General features: G+C 39.9%; 1 protein-coding gene across 1 annotated transcript in view; it reads left to right on the top strand.

The window, feature by feature from the left end:
• Positions 1-1,273: 1,273 nt before the first annotated feature.
• Positions 1,274-15,887, top strand: part of LOC136871712 (pyruvate dehydrogenase phosphatase regulatory subunit, mitochondrial) — a 108,699-nt gene continuing 94,085 nt past the window's right edge. The window contains exons 1-3 of the mRNA XM_067145234.2: positions 1,274-1,350; positions 2,855-3,143; positions 7,008-7,135. Coding sequence (XP_067001335.2) covers positions 2,872-3,143; positions 7,008-7,135 — 400 coding nt within the window. The 5' untranslated portion in view covers positions 1,274-1,350; positions 2,855-2,871. The remainder of the gene's footprint in view (positions 1,351-2,854; positions 3,144-7,007; positions 7,136-15,887) is intronic.

The raw sequence follows: 15,887 nt of genomic DNA, 5'->3' as shown, positions 1-15,887 counted from the left end.
ACAATGTTCTGCTCCCGCAGGATGATTTCCGCCACAGTTAGCACATTTAACGACTTGGTGAGTGCAATCGTCAGTAGAATGAGTAAGGGAACACTTTCCACATCTCGGCTCCCTGGAACGACAATTAGTAGCGGTGTGTCCATACCGCTGACATCGTTTGCATAATAAAGGAGAGAATATAAAGGCCTGAACCTCTAATATGACTTTAAAAATGGATACACTTTTCGGAAGTTGTTGACTTTCGAATACAACCTTCACAGTACCTGTAGGGATATATTCAGTTTTTCCGTCTTTAGATGAACGTCTATTTAGACGTTGTACCTTCACTACAGGATATGGTGAGTCTAAATAGGTGAGAATGTCGGATTCGGAAATAGTAGTGTCTACTCCCCGTATGACCCCTACTCGCTGAATATTCGAAGACGGAATAAAAGCTGTCAATTTCTTTTCCGTAAGAATGGGATGAGAAAGAAAGGCGTTTGCGGCCTTACTAGACATGAAAGTAACTTGAATTCTATTTCTTCCTTTCCTATGGATGGCCTTGACGTCACTAATGTGCCTCTCGTAGAAAATCCGTTCCAGAGCCATAGGGTGAATATGTCCTATTTTATTTGTAGAGTCAATCGATTCGACAAATACTATGTAAGGGCCAAGATGAGTGGTAGAGTAGGTAGCTACAGGAACGTGCGGACGCTGGTCCGAATCACGTATTGTATCTTGAGAACTGTCTCGTTGGGTAGCAGTATTACTAACGTCCATGGTTAAATCCTTACGCACGGCACCAGTACCAATATCAGGAGGTCGGCCTAAAGGGCCGCCTCCACTATCTACAGACATAATAGCCCAAAAGGAATTACCCTACACAAGCACCAGAACAAACACAAAAAAGTACTAGAATACAAACACAAACATAAAACACTCTACTTATCTACAGACAAGAAAAAGCCGCTGCACCAGTGACCGGAGCGAGACGTGTGCACCGCACAACAGCCGAACACCGGTGCTGCATGGTCCTAATTCCCTCAATCTTCAAGTCCTTCGTACTCAGAAAACATTGTCAACTGCATTGGTGTACTACTTTATTGAAATTGTGTGCGTGTGTAGAACTAGTACAAATATAATACAGTATTGTGTCTGGGTGAAATAACGAGCCCAAATCAACTTCACGAACAGAACAGAACAGAGCGGCAGTTTCTGGCTGTGGCAGGTTTGTGGCATTGCTGCCGTTTGTTTTATTGCACCACGCTGTATTTTGCTAATGCAGGAGTTTGCCAGAGTACTCAGATAAAGATGTTTTGTATTTGCATCAACCGAAACGCTTGAGTAGTGGTGACATTTAGTATTCACAGAGTATGTTTGATTATTTTCGTAATTCATTTTCCAGAACCATATTATAAATTATGTGGTTGATAACTTACACTATTACTGTATTTCTAATTGAATGTTGATCGACCGGGCGAGTTGGCCGTGCGCATAGAGGCGCGCGGCTGTGAGGCTTGCATCCGGGAGATAGTAGGTTCGAATCCCACTATCGGCAGCCCTGAAGATGGTTTTCCGTGGTTTTCCATTTTCACACCAGGCAAATGCTGGGGCTGTACCTTAATTAAGGCCACGGCCGCTTCCTTCCAACTCCTAGGCCTTTCCTATCCCATCGTCGCCATAAGACCTATCTGTGTCGGTGCAACGTAAAGCCCCTAGCAAAAAAAAAAAAAAAAAGAATGTTGATCGGACCTTTTAACGGGATTATCGTCAAGCATTTGCCTTAGATGTTATTTATGTCCATGTAATGTTGCAGTACGAGTTTGTTTCTGTTCAGGCTGGGAAGTTTGTTATAGCTGTCATTTTTCAGTGTGGCCTAAATCTTTATCTGTTTATAATCTGCCATTCGTAAACTGCTTAGCAATAGGAGTTATTCATTAAGTGCTAAAAATTTTGATTGTTCACGAACCTACCTATCTGCATAGCCAAGATTGCAATTACAGTCATTTTGTCCTCTTTCTGATTTGAGAATTGAATAACATTAGTGTGTCTGTAATATGCATCTTAAACATAGGTATTTTGTACCCGGGATATTTCGGGTGTGTGTAATTTAAGCCATCTTTTGTGATTTGATTATTTCTAAGGCTATTTATTCAGCATGTGGGATGGACTGCAGAAAGAGCAACGAATGTTATAGACATGCAGTATTGCATACTGAAATACAGTATAAAGTCTACACATGTCAAGAAATAAAGCCCACCTGGTAGTCATGACCGTTAAGGTGTGAAGTCTATATAGTTTGATACCATGGTTAGCCAGTTTGAGTTCTGTTTGTCAAAACAAATATTTCACCATCTGAATGTTGGCTGGTAGGGTACGAGAGGTGGTGGTATAATATACAATTTATAATCATTAGATTGCGTCCCGAGCAGGTGGCTGTGCGATTTGGGTCTCGTAGCTGTCAGCTTGTATTTAGGATTTAGTGGGTGGTTTTCCTTGATTTCCCCCCGTTTTCACATCAGGCAAATGCTAGGACTGTACCTTACTGAACACTACAGTCGCTTCCTTCCCACTCCTTGTTCGGTGTTGTTGATGCAAGTCCAGTCTTTGATGTGATTAATATATTATTGTTAATGCCCTGAGGGGAATAAATACAAGTTTTATCATATTCATTTTTTACGTATTATTCCTCGCCCGGCTACTCATTTGTCACCCGGCTGACTAAAATTTCTGGGGGGATCACTGCTACCCTACCAGCCATAGCTATCATTTTAGTTAGTGTTGGATTTGTCATGATATTTTATATGGAGGTTATACGATTATTTTTGTGAATGTTTTTTAATTGCTCCTGAAAGAACACTTGTTTTCTTTACAGGTTAGTTCATCAACACTATGTTTGTGGTTTGTTCAAATTGTGCAAAGTTGAGACGTGTCTTCCTACAACTTTCGAGAGAGAAGAAGCTACTTGAACAAAGTGATTATCTCCAGTCCTCCATTAGCTCCAAACTTCTCCTGAGAAGATTCAGAACAAATTTTGGCAGTGAAGCTTTGTTACCAAAACAGGCTCAAGTTGTGATATGTGGAGCAGGGACTGTGGCTAACTCTGTGGCTTATCATCTTACCCAAAATGGATGGAATGACATTGTTGTTTTGGAACAACAAAAGTAAGGACTGATATTCTCATACTTTTGCTATATATCTCTAAAAGTCTTTTATTTTTTATGATGGAACAGATAATTAAAGAATACAATTGCATAGATTTATATTCCTGGCCTCAATTAATATATATATCTTTTGAATTTATGCTGTGTGAAAGAGACAAACTGCTCGGAAATTTTACGTTAGAACAGTCTTAGTCTGTCGAGTTTCTCTTCTGTGTAAGGCTAATTATTTGGGAAAGGTGAAGTTTTCCTGCTGTCTGTCGCTTTACACAGCGCAAGACCAAAAATATATTTCATTAAAAATTTTTCCTTTTCTCATAATTTGCAGCTTATCAGCTTAAGGTTAAGTTTGTGTGTCATTTTCCAGCAATAGTTGATGCCCCGCCAACCAATACTCACTACATTCAGCTGCGCGCGGAAAGATAGTGTTGTTTGTGTATTTCTCGCGGTCTTCTCACTATGGATGTGAGTATGCGCGCATGGTCTAACAGTGCTGCCAACCTGTTCATTTGGGAACTGAGACTAGTGACATTGGACTGATAGCAACGTATTCTATATTGGACAGTGTGGAGAAGCTGAATTAATTTATATTTTGGGTCAGTGAGAAAGCGATTGGTCTGGATTGGTTAGGTTTGGCTAGTGACAAAACCATTGGACTGTGACCAAGCAAAGTGGGTCCACAGGTTAGGGCCGTGAAGCTGAGCATTCTGTAAGGCGATAGCAGCACATTCTATGTTGGACAGTGTGTAAAAGATGAATTAATTTACATTTCGGGTCAGTTAGAAAGCGACTGGTCTGGATTTTGGTTAGATCTGGCTAGTGTCAGAATCATTGGTTTGGGTTGGTTAGGTCCAGTTAGTGATAGTACCATTGGACTGTGAGCAGCTTTTATTACTCGCGCAACTTTTAGTGATACTTCTTTGTACAATTTTGAGGAGTAAGGTGGGAGCACTCCCGGTTCCGATAATACTGCCAACCGAATGGAAATGAAATCTGAATTGAATGGATAGTACGATCGATTGTTATGAATTTTCTAAACCTTCATTACCTTAAGCCAACAACTGTGTCACACACACATTATATAACATTTCTCGACGCAAATCTTGCTCCTAGCATGAATTCTATTGTTTGGCTTTGCTGTGTAAACAACAGTATTAGTACATAAAGTGTTCGCCAGATGTCTCACGGCGATGCATAAGCGATTCTTAGTTTGTGTTTCAAAGGTTGCCAATATGAATCTCGACGATTGCGAAGTCTACCAGTTCAGCACTAGGCACCCCAGGTATCACTAAAAGTTGCGCGAGTAATAGTTCTCTAGCATTTCCTTTACATGTTTTTTTTTGTTTTTTTGTTTGTGCTTTTATTGAGCTGGGGTTGGTAATGCAATCTAATTATCAGCATTGATGGCAATGACATCACATTCAGTTTATGTTGACCAATAGGAATGCAAGTAGCTACTTTAGCCATGGACGATGGAGTAAATGTACTTCTGAGGGTGGGATGGTGGGTTCCTAGACATCGCAATGAACACATCTCTCCTCTACAAGGAATTCTAATTAAGATTTGCATTATTTCACTTCCTTATAATGTTACAAACTTCAGGTGGCACGGTGTCAACTTATACCAAGTTTCCTACCCCTTTGCTGGTGTCGGAATGTGGTAATGCTCTGTCATAGGCTGTAAATACGAAGTAGTTGCCAAATATTCCTCTCCTTTTCATAGTAGCATCCTCTACGATCAATGGTAGCGTCAGCCCCTTGATCCTGAGATCCGAGGTTCAAACCCAGCAGGGATAGTCTGATTTCTAAAGGGTGGAAAATAAATTTATTAGACAGTCCATGTCATTATTGTTGGCATGTAAAAGACGTCGGGTGACACATTTGGAGTTTTCTCAACAAAATAAATTTAATAACACAGGAATAGGTTGCCCAAAAGGAGTTCTGGTTTTTCTGCTGTCTGATGGTGGAAAACAGAACATCGAAATTGACATGCAAGGCAACATAATTGGTGTCAAATAAAAATATCTGAACGTCGCACAGTTCATACGATTAATATTTTCATCATTAATTTTCACTTGTGAATTTGTATGGTCACGTTGATCTCTGCTATATCACTCACTATTATCTTGTATACCGAGCTCGATAGCTGCAGTCGCTTAAGTGCGGCCAGTATCCAGTATTCGGGAGATAGTGGGTTCGAGCCCCACTGTCAGCAGCCCTGAAGATGGTTTTCCGTGTTTTCCCATTTTCACACCAGGCAAATGCTGGGACTGTACCTTAATTAGGGCCATGGCCATTTCCTTCCCACTCCTAGCCCTTTCCTGTCCCATTGTCCCCGTAAGACCTATCTGTATTGGTGCGATGCAAAGCAACTAGCAAAAAAAAAAAATCTTGTATAATGTGCTATAGAATATCTGCAGTCTGTTAAAAATCAAATACAATGTTAAGAATTGAGGGATATGAAATAGAAGCAAATATCTAGAAAGGAGTCTGTTAGGATTGCAGTTTAGCCTCCTTCTGTTTTAATGTTTTTGTGGAAGAGGCAGTAAATGAAACCAAAAATAAATTTGGGAGAGGATCCACAGTTGGAGAGGAAATCTAAATTTTTTAGATTTGCCAATTATCTTGTCATTTTATGTTAGTTTGCAGAGGATTTGGAGAAGTTATTGAACTACAGTAGTTGGTGAGAGGGGAAGGATTTGCTGAAATTTGACTAGGTGAAGAGTGAGATTGATTGGGCACATGTTGAGAAACATGGGACTTATTCAGTATTTTCTGAAGTAAGTGTAAAAGTAGGAATTGCTGATTGATAACAGCATATGTAGCCTATAATATATTTCAGTAGGTCTCAAGAGTTTCATTGTGTTATCAAGGACCTTAACGGTGTTTCACATTCATTTTTGTTAATCTTCCTGTAGAATGAAAACATCATTTACTTGTCTCCCTTGTCATTAAGTGATTTCATTCAAAGAAATGCAGACAATGTTACTGGCAGTGCATGATCTTGTCCCATTTAAAATATCTTCATGAAAAATAGTCAATGATGAAATCTTTTAAAACAATATTATTATACGCAAAACTTCTAGGGATACTTTGGCTCCCTGGTGCTGAATCGATTATGCATCATCGTGAGACATCTGGCGGTATAATTGCAACACTTTAAATACTGTTGTTATTTACACAGCAAAGTCAAAATATAGGTTAAGCTTGAACATGAGTGAGGAAAATCAATGTACATCACAGGAACAACCTAGAACTCCCACATGGAATACGGTGTAGAAAATTCATATCAATCGATCACACTATTGATTAAATTCAGATTTCATTTTCATTCAGTTAGCAGTATTACCGGAACCTTTGTATTCCCTCCTTACTCCTCACCACTGTAAAACGAAGTGTCACTAAAAGTTTCGTGGATAGTAGTTGTTACTTGGCTTATGTGACATCTTGAGCCAAACTGTTTTTGTGTTTTACTGTGACGTATGGTAGCCTATATTGAAGTTTTTTTTTTTAGTTTCCCCCTAAACTTCCCTCAAATTAAAGAAATATTTGGCATCATTTGTATCCAGATGTTTCCCTCCTATTCTTGTTTTACATGTGTGACAGTCACCAGAAAATGATCTCGTAAGTCTGAAAATTTCTGTTGTAGTCTTTTTTTTTAATATTTTGATAGTACATAATTTAACAATTGTTTTGCTGGAAACCAGAAGTTTTTCCCCATTAAAGCACTTGCAGAACTATCTTGATCATGAATGTTATGGAATAGGGTATTAAAGTTTTGTATTCAGTAAATTGTAGTTTTTATGCTTAAATATTTACCCCATGATGTAAATACAGGTGTTTTTAATGGCTTTATTTTTCTTTCTAGGATTGGTAGTGGCACCTCTCATTTTGGATCTGGTACATTGGGCCTCTTCAAGCCCATTGCAGACAGAAACCTTATCATGTATAGCATTAGATTGTATAGACAACTACAAGAATTGGGATATGACATAGGTACTGAACTTTACCTGAAGACTGTGGTCTGGTGTCTCCAGTGTTTCACCCATGCCTGCTCTTGCTGTTCCGTTGTGACTGCGTGACTGGTAGTCCTTCTTTTAACCATTCAGTTCTTACGTGTCCTATCTACTACTAACATTTCAATAGTACTTTTGTGCTGGTAATAGCTTACTTGCTTTTAATTTTAGTAAGATGTTTGCAGTATGTAAATGACTGGTTAACATGGTAGTTATCAACATTGAAACATTGATGTTGCACAGTCTTCCTTCTCACTCTGTCCTCACTCTGCTGTTCTCCACCTACAGCTTGGCAAATTTAACTGAGGACCTGTGAAATATGTGTGATTGGTGGCCTCCACTCGCCCTTCAGCCTTACAGGTTACAAGATTCACTGTTATTTGTTCCCACGATGGGTATGTCTTCCACACCACTGCACAGCACAAATCAATAGTTTCACACAGTGCTGCCGGAAATTGTACTATGCGCATTCCACAACAAGCGTTCATGAAGTAAAGTTTCATAAGATGAGCATTCTGACTTGTCTGCTACGCACTCTTGTTAAAAATCAGCAGTCTGCCAACAATGAAATATCCTGGTGCATGTATGGTTAGTAGTGCTGTCTCTCTCTGAAGTTGCGGTGCTCTCTCTCACATGCAGGACGAGCGCGTATTTACCAGGCCATAGAGAGCTGATGGTTTTACATGACTGCCTTTATAGCAAATGCATAGTGCACTAACCACGGTGGGTACGAACGTTACTGTATGTCATGACACCTCTTGGGGGCAGGGGGTGGCATAGCCCCCTCTAATTACCCACAATGGTTACTATTAACAACTGGTTAGATTCTGGTTTAACAGAAAGCACTGTTAAGACAAGTGTTAGGTCAGATTTCGGTTAGGTTGCACAGCGACCTTATTACTTTCATTGTCACCATTACTAATAATGACAAGTTATTATTACTGACAAAATTACTGATTAATTAACTGGTTAGGTTATGTATTATTATAAATCAATGTTAGTGACCAGGTTTGTTGGCCTTAATGACCTTCATACTTATTACTGATAATGACAGCTAGGTTACTACTGATAAAGGGGTGAAACAAGAGGCATACTAAAGAACTGTTGAAACTCAGCAGAGAAAATATAAAATGGGTAGTAGGACTGGTCGTCAGGTTCTGTTTTTTGGAAAACTCTGATAACGAAAAGGTTACCAAGTGGAGTGGCTGTGCATGCTAACATGCTATGGCTGTGGAACCAAGTTCTGCATTTGGGAGATTAGTGGGTTCTAACCCCACCATCAGTTGTCCTGAGAATTATTTTCTGTGTTTTCTCACTTTCACTTCCAGGTAAATGCCGTACAGTTCCTGGTCATAGGCCACAGCCAATTCCTTCCACCTCCTTACCCAATTTCATTCGCTATCATTCATTTAATCTTCATTAGCTCCTCAACTGAGCTTGGCATCAAAGCATCTGGCCGTGTAATTTCATCTCACCTCATTACCGAACCCTATCAGGAAATGGGACTAAGGAGTAGACATACATACTATTAGTGATAAGGTTAAGTTAGAGTTTGGTTAGTTCGCAGATTGACGTTAATACACTCATGAGCATAAAATAAACAGAACACCTTGAAGTTCATATTCACAGGACAGGTTCAGTAGTATGTTCTGCAGAAACGATTAGCATTTGTCACCTAGGTGCAGCATGTGTCCTGTTGCCTAGTAGACAACGTAGTAGGCACGTGTTCGTGTAGCAGCATGTGGTCGCGCATTGTGGGTCTGGGGTGTCTTGCAGAAAGGGTATGTCTTCGGGTCGCATTGATAACTTGTTCCATGCGTGATGGCATCGATGCGTATAAGGCGCAAATGGCGTCCTGGGGTATAGCCATCCATGCTGCATCCACCTGGTTCCACAGTTCATCTTTGTGGTTGGCATTGGGTCACATTGCCGCACCCATCGTTTCACCATATCCCACATATTTTCAATTGGCGACAAGTCCGGTGATCAGGGGGGCCAGGGCAACAGTCTGACATCCTGCGACAACAAGAAGGCACGTGTTCGTGTAGCAGCATGTGGTCGCGCATTGTGGGTCTGGAGTGTCTTGCAGAAAGGGTATGTCTTCGGGTCGCAGGATGTCATTCACATCGGTCAAACTGGACACAGTGCCCTGGACACCGCACCAACTGTGATTTGTGGTTGCATCTAGTAGCACCTCACACCATAAGGCCTTGAGCTGGCGCTATATGTCTTGTGCGAATGCAGTCAGCCTCTTCCCCTGTCTGCGGTAAACCAAAATGCGGCCGTCATTTTCAATCGAACAGAACCTGGATTTGTCCGAAAACACTATCTGATGCCATTCCTGTCCCCAGTGACATTGTTCCATACACTGTTGCAGTCTAGCGTATTTATGCACATTAGTCAAAGGTGGGCGGAGAAGTGGACGACGTGCCAGTAACCCAAACCATAATAATTGGCGACGGACTGTCACTCCTGATAGTGTATGATGTGTTACACTGTTCCACTGTCGTGCCAGAGCCGAGGAGGATGCAGATCTGTCTTAAAATGCCATTCGAATGAGGTGTCGATTTTCTCAGGGGGTGGTCTGGGTGGTGCGACCAGACCCATCTAATCGTGTTCTACAGCCTTCTGTGAACCATTCTGTACACACCCGTTGCACTGCCGACACATTTCATCCCATACGAGCAGCAATTTGCCCGGGTAGATGCATGATGTTCTTTCATGCCAATAATGCGCCCTCTTTCAAACTCACTCATTTGACGGTATGGTTCTCGCATACTTCTGCAAGGCATCCTGCACATCTGCTCAAGTTACACTGATCCATTTCCTTCAGTTTATAGTGACAACGAGAGCTGCTGGCACATTTTACCAGTCGGTGGTGGTGCACTGAGATATCGATGTGGACCTTGAACCTGAGGGCCGAGATGGTTCAAATGCTAATCATTACTTCAGAATATACTAATGCACATGTCCTGTGAATATGAGCTTTCTATCTAGTCTTTCAAGGTGTTCTAGTTTTTATGAACATGAGTGTACTTATTACTGTGCCAGAATTACTGATAAACAAGTTACTGTTTATAAAAAAATTACTGATAGTGACGGGTTAGGTTCTCTTCAGTGGAAAGCACTGTATGTGATACAACGAAGCACTCCAATCAAGTCCACCATTGTGTTGATAGCACTTATCTTCTTTGGGTGTAACTGATACACTGCTACTACAATAAACTCGGTCGAGGAGGTGTGTGAGAAGTATTGACGTATATATGCACAAGATTGCTAATTATTGATAGCTTTTCTTCATGTCTCCTGATTTGCTAGATTTAGTGACCTTGATGGTTGTTTTTCTCAACAGCCATTGCTGTTAGGGCCTGTGTTTTGGAGAATGGAAATTATCAGTGTAATTTTTACAGTTACTTTGTTTCTTGTGTGAGCCATAGGTTGCCTTGTACTCCCTCAACTTCATATTAATTTCTATAATAGTTATAGTTTACTTAGATTTTTTTTTACCTAGTGGTGGAAAGGCATGTACTGATAGATGGAAGGCATGCAGCCAACTCCAAAAGAAGGGGTACATTCATCAGACTGTTTCAGTCATTCTAGTGAGTTTATGTGACCCGATGATTCTGAAATACATACACAGAACATTGAAGAGTTTGGAAATCATTGAAAACGAATGTTACAGGAGAAAGATATGGTTATTTTTAATTTTTTGAGCTCCTGCATATCCAAATGCAACACAACTCTGGATTCAAAACAGAGTGGGTCTGGGAAGGTGGAATTATGAGGTGTGCGGTGTTGTGGCTACGGAGAGAACAAGGAGCAGAGAGCAGTGAGTTGAATGCGATGGTGGAGCTACTGCTGTCTTTACTCTTCCACCAAGGCAACTTACGGCTTGGACAAGGAGTACTGTCATTTGATGGCTTCCCTAATAGTACTCCATAACGTGGAATGCCTGGGTGGAGACATGGAAGCTGCATATGACATCAGTGTTCTTTCGATGACGATTACCATTAACTCAGACCTAAATACTAACATGCAGTAGGCTAGTTTCATTTCCAGATTGTGTTAAAGACTGATTATTTAGAAATTATTTAAATTTAGCTGTTAGATCTTTGACTTGAAATATTTTGCTCAATAGCATGTTCAATCAATTCAAAATACCTACCAAAGAGGATGGAATAGAATAGAGATGTAACTCAATGATGAATTTCAGTACCAAGCCACTAGGCGCTAGTAGTTTCAGTCCCCGATCAGAGATAGCGCCACAGTGCACATTTTGTGGAATACCTTACTGCTATTATCAACAGATAGCGCAGAGAAGTAACATCCGGCGCATTGACGCACATCCGGTTATGCTTACAGCTCCCCCTCCCCTTCCTTTACCCTGCCTCTCGCCTCCGCCCCCCTACCCGATGATTATAATGAAGTTCTACTACTTCCATGCCCAATACATTGTAATTCATATATTTTTATTTCCAAGTACTTACTATATTGTAAATAATGATCTGATACCCCTAGTTTTTATGGCATACTATGTTACTGAGAACATAACCTCACACCTCAAGGCAGCTTTAACTTCAAATGAATGATTGACACAAAGCTGATATTATAACAAATAAGAAATCCCTTCAAAAGCAAGACAGCAGAGCACACCATATGCAAGAGAATGGGGTATCACATTATCCAAGTACCACATGACAATAAAAATAACAGAATTAAATGCACCGAGAGAGGAAATGTATAGAACCAGATTAATAGAACCATTCACCATTCAGCTCAGCCCCTGAGGTGTACTCAAACAGGAAATACAGGATTTCAGGAGGACTGGCGAAGATATATTTCTAATAAACGAGCACAAGGAACAAAGTTTTACAGCACAAGCACATTGAGCACTTGGAATTCTAACAACACAAATACTGTAGCCTGTAGCATCATGGGAACCAAAGAGGATGGAATATGAGAATTATCGCTTAAAATCGATATAAGTTCGAACAAGGTTAATTGATTGGGTAAAGTCGGATTCATTGCAATCCAGCAATATTATCTCCATAATACTTGACGTAATATGACTAATTCTTTGTCAGAAAGGCCCACTGATTGAGGTTAGACTTGAAATACTTCACTTCGAGGCAAACTGACTTTAATTATTAATATCGCTCATTTCATGCCTACTTGCCACGCCTACAGAACCTGTCTAAAACTATCTACACATTGTGAATGACCTCCAGCACCATCTAAAATCGCCAATGGAACTACCTGAAGCTAGCTACAGATTGGAACCATATGCCCCATTAAACTTTCACAGGGATGATACCTACAGAGTTCTGTGTTAGGCATTTCACAATATTACTGTTGAAAATTATACAAAAGGCACTAGGAAAGTTTTGCAATGTGAGTGAACGCTTTAGACTTTATCACAATAATTTCCACCACACTCAATACACTTTTCCATACGTCGAAACCAGTCACGGAACCAACTTTGCCACTTTTCTTTGGTTTCATTTTCACACTCTTGATCCCATGCTGCCAGAAGCTCCTCGTCGGATACAAAACGCCGTCCTTTCAGCTTCATCACTTCTGGGAGGAGTGCGAAGTCACATACGGCAAGATCAGGGCTGTATAGAGGATGATCAAGCACAGTCAACCCTGATCTGGCAAGAAAATCCATTGTTACATTAGAACAATGTGCTGGAGCATTGTCGTGATGCAAGCGCCAAGTGTTGAGCCATCAATCAATCACTACTGATCTGCATATAGGGCAGTCGCCCAGGTGGCAGATTTCCTACTGTTGTTTTCCTAGCCTTTACTTAAATGATTGCAAAGAAATTGGAAATTTATTGAACATCTCCCTTGGTAAGTTATTCCAATCCCTAACTCCCCTTTCTATAAACGAATATTTGCCCCAATTTGTCCTCTTGAATTCCAACTTTATCTTCATATTGTGATCTTTCCTACTTTTAAAGACACCATCCAAACTTATTCGTCTACAGATGCCCTCCCACGCCATCTCTCCACTGACAGCTCGGAACATACCACTTACATGTAATTAATCTCATAAGAGAACCGTATTGAGGATAATATATTAAAATTATAAAATTCTTTTATTAACAACCACCTACTCAATACAATACACTCATTGAATTATAAAATAATCATGAGGTGTCTTAAATAATGGAACATCATCAGCCGTTAATGTACAAAGATTAGGTCAGGGCCCTGAGCTTAAGTGATCAAAATTGTTAAAAGAATAACAATGTCGTAATAAAAAGTAATATGATAACATTAGACTTCATTTGTAACAGTATGTACAGATCAACAGCGAGAATTTGTGGTGAAATACATTGAACGATGGCAGTCTGTGAAGTTAAAAACAATCATGGGGTTGTTAAAGTAAAAAAATAGATATTGTAGACATTTAAAATATACGTCAATGCGTAAAGCGTGGATTAATTATTGATGATGGAGTTCTTTCAATTGTGCAAAAACAAAAGTTGAAATAGAGTTAATGTTATCATATTACTTTTTATTATGACATTGTTATTCTTTTAACAATTTTGATCACTTAAGCTCAGGGCCCTGACCTAGTCTTTGTGCATTAACGGCTGATGATGTTCACTATGCCGAACGAAACGTGTTTCATTATTTATTTTATAATTCAATGAGTGTATTGTATTGAGTAGGTGGTTGTTAATAAAAGAATTTTATAATTTTAACATACCACTTAGTCGAGCAGCTCGTCTCCTTTCTCCCAAGTTTTCCCAGCCCAAACTTTGCAACATTTTTGTAACGCTACTCTTTTGTCGGAAATCGCCCAGAACAAATCGAGCTGCTTTTCTTAGGATTTTTTCCAGTTCCTGAATCAAGTAATCCTGGTAAGGGTCCCATACACTGGAACCATACTCTAGTTGGGGTCTCACCAGAGACAAATAAGCTCTCTCATTTACATCCTTACTACAACCCCTAAATACTCTTATAACCATGTGCAGAGATCTGTACCCTTTATTTACATTCATATTTATGTGATTACTCCAATGAAGATCTTTCCTTATATTAACACCTAGGTATTTACAATGATCCCCAAAGGGAACTTCCACCCCATCAACGCAGTAATTAAAACTGAGAGGACTTTTCCTATTTGTGAAACTCGCAGCCTGACATTTATCCTCGTTTATCATCATACCATTGCCTACCGTCCATCTCACAACATTATTGAGGTCATTTTGCAGTTGCTCACAATCTTGTAACTTATTTATTACTCTGTACAGAATAACATCATCTGCGAAAAGCCTTATCTCTGATTCCACTTCTTTACACATATCATTGATATATATAAGAAAACATAAGGTCCAATAATGCTGCCTTGAGGAATTCCCCTCTTAATTATTACAGGGTCAGATAAAGCTTCACCTACTCTAATTCCCTGAGTTCTGTTTTCTAGAAACAAAGCCACCCATTCAGTCACTCTTTTGTCAAGTCCAATTGCACTCATTTTTGCCAGTAGTCTCCCATTATCTACCCTGTCAAATGCCTTAGACAGATCAATCGCGATACAGTCCAATTGACCTCCTGAATCCAGGATATCTGCTATATCTTGCTGCAATCCTACAAGTTGGGCTTCAGTGGAATAACCTTTCCTAAACCCAAACTGCCTTCTATCAAACCAGTTATTAATTTTGCAAACATGTCTTATATAATCAGAAAGAATGCTTTCCCAAAGCTTAAATACAATGCATGTCAAACTTACTGGCCTGTAATTTTCAGCTTTATGTCTATCACCCTTTCCTTTATATACAGGGGATACTATAGCAACTCTCCATTCATTTGGTAAAGTTCCTTCATGCAAACAATAATCAAACAAGTACTTCAGATATGGTACTATATCCCAACCCATTGTCTTTAGTATATCCCCCGAAACCTTATCAATTCCAGCTACTTTTCTAGTTGTCAACTTTTGTATTTTACTGTAAATGTCATTGTGTCATAGGTAAATTTTAATACCTCTTTAGTATTGATAACCACCTCTATCTGGACATTATCCTTGTAACCAACAATCTTTACATACTGCTGACTGAGTAATTCTGCCTTTTGAAGATCCTCGCATACACACTCCCTTTGTTCATTAATGATTCATACCGAGCTCAATAGCTGCAGTCGCTTAAGTGCGGCCAGTATCCAGTATTCGGGAGATAGTAGGTTCGAACCCCACTGTCGGCAGCCCTGAAAATGGTTTTCCGTGGTTTCTCATTTTCACACCAGGCAAATGCTGGGACTGTACCTTAATTAAGGCCACGGCTGCTTCCTTCCCACTCCTAGCCCTTTCCTGTCCCATCGTCGCCGTAAGACCTATCTGTATCGGTGCGACGTAAAACAACTAGCAAAAAAAAAATCTTTCCTGGAATGTCCTTCTTGGAACCTGTTTCTGCCTTAAAGTACCTATACATACTCTTCCATTTTTCACTAAAATTAGTATGGCCACCAATTATGCTTGCCATCATGATATCCTTAGCTGACTTCTTTGCTAGATTCAATTTCCTAGTAAGTTCCTTCAATTTCTCCTTACTTCCACAGCCATTTCTAACTCTATTTCTTTCCAACCTGCACCTCCTTCTTAGTCTCTTTACTTCCCTGTTATAATATAGTGGGTCTTTACCATTCCTTAACACCTTTACAGGTACAAACCTATTTTCACATTCCTCAACAATTGCTTTAAACCCATTCCAGAGTCTGTTTAC

Source organism: Anabrus simplex, chromosome 4, assembly GCF_040414725.1.
Source record: "Anabrus simplex isolate iqAnaSimp1 chromosome 4, ASM4041472v1, whole genome shotgun sequence".
In the NCBI taxonomy this organism is placed as follows: domain Eukaryota; kingdom Metazoa; phylum Arthropoda; class Insecta; order Orthoptera; family Tettigoniidae; genus Anabrus; species Anabrus simplex.
Note: the sequence above shows the minus strand (reverse complement) of the source record. Positions and strands in the feature narration are given on the sequence as shown.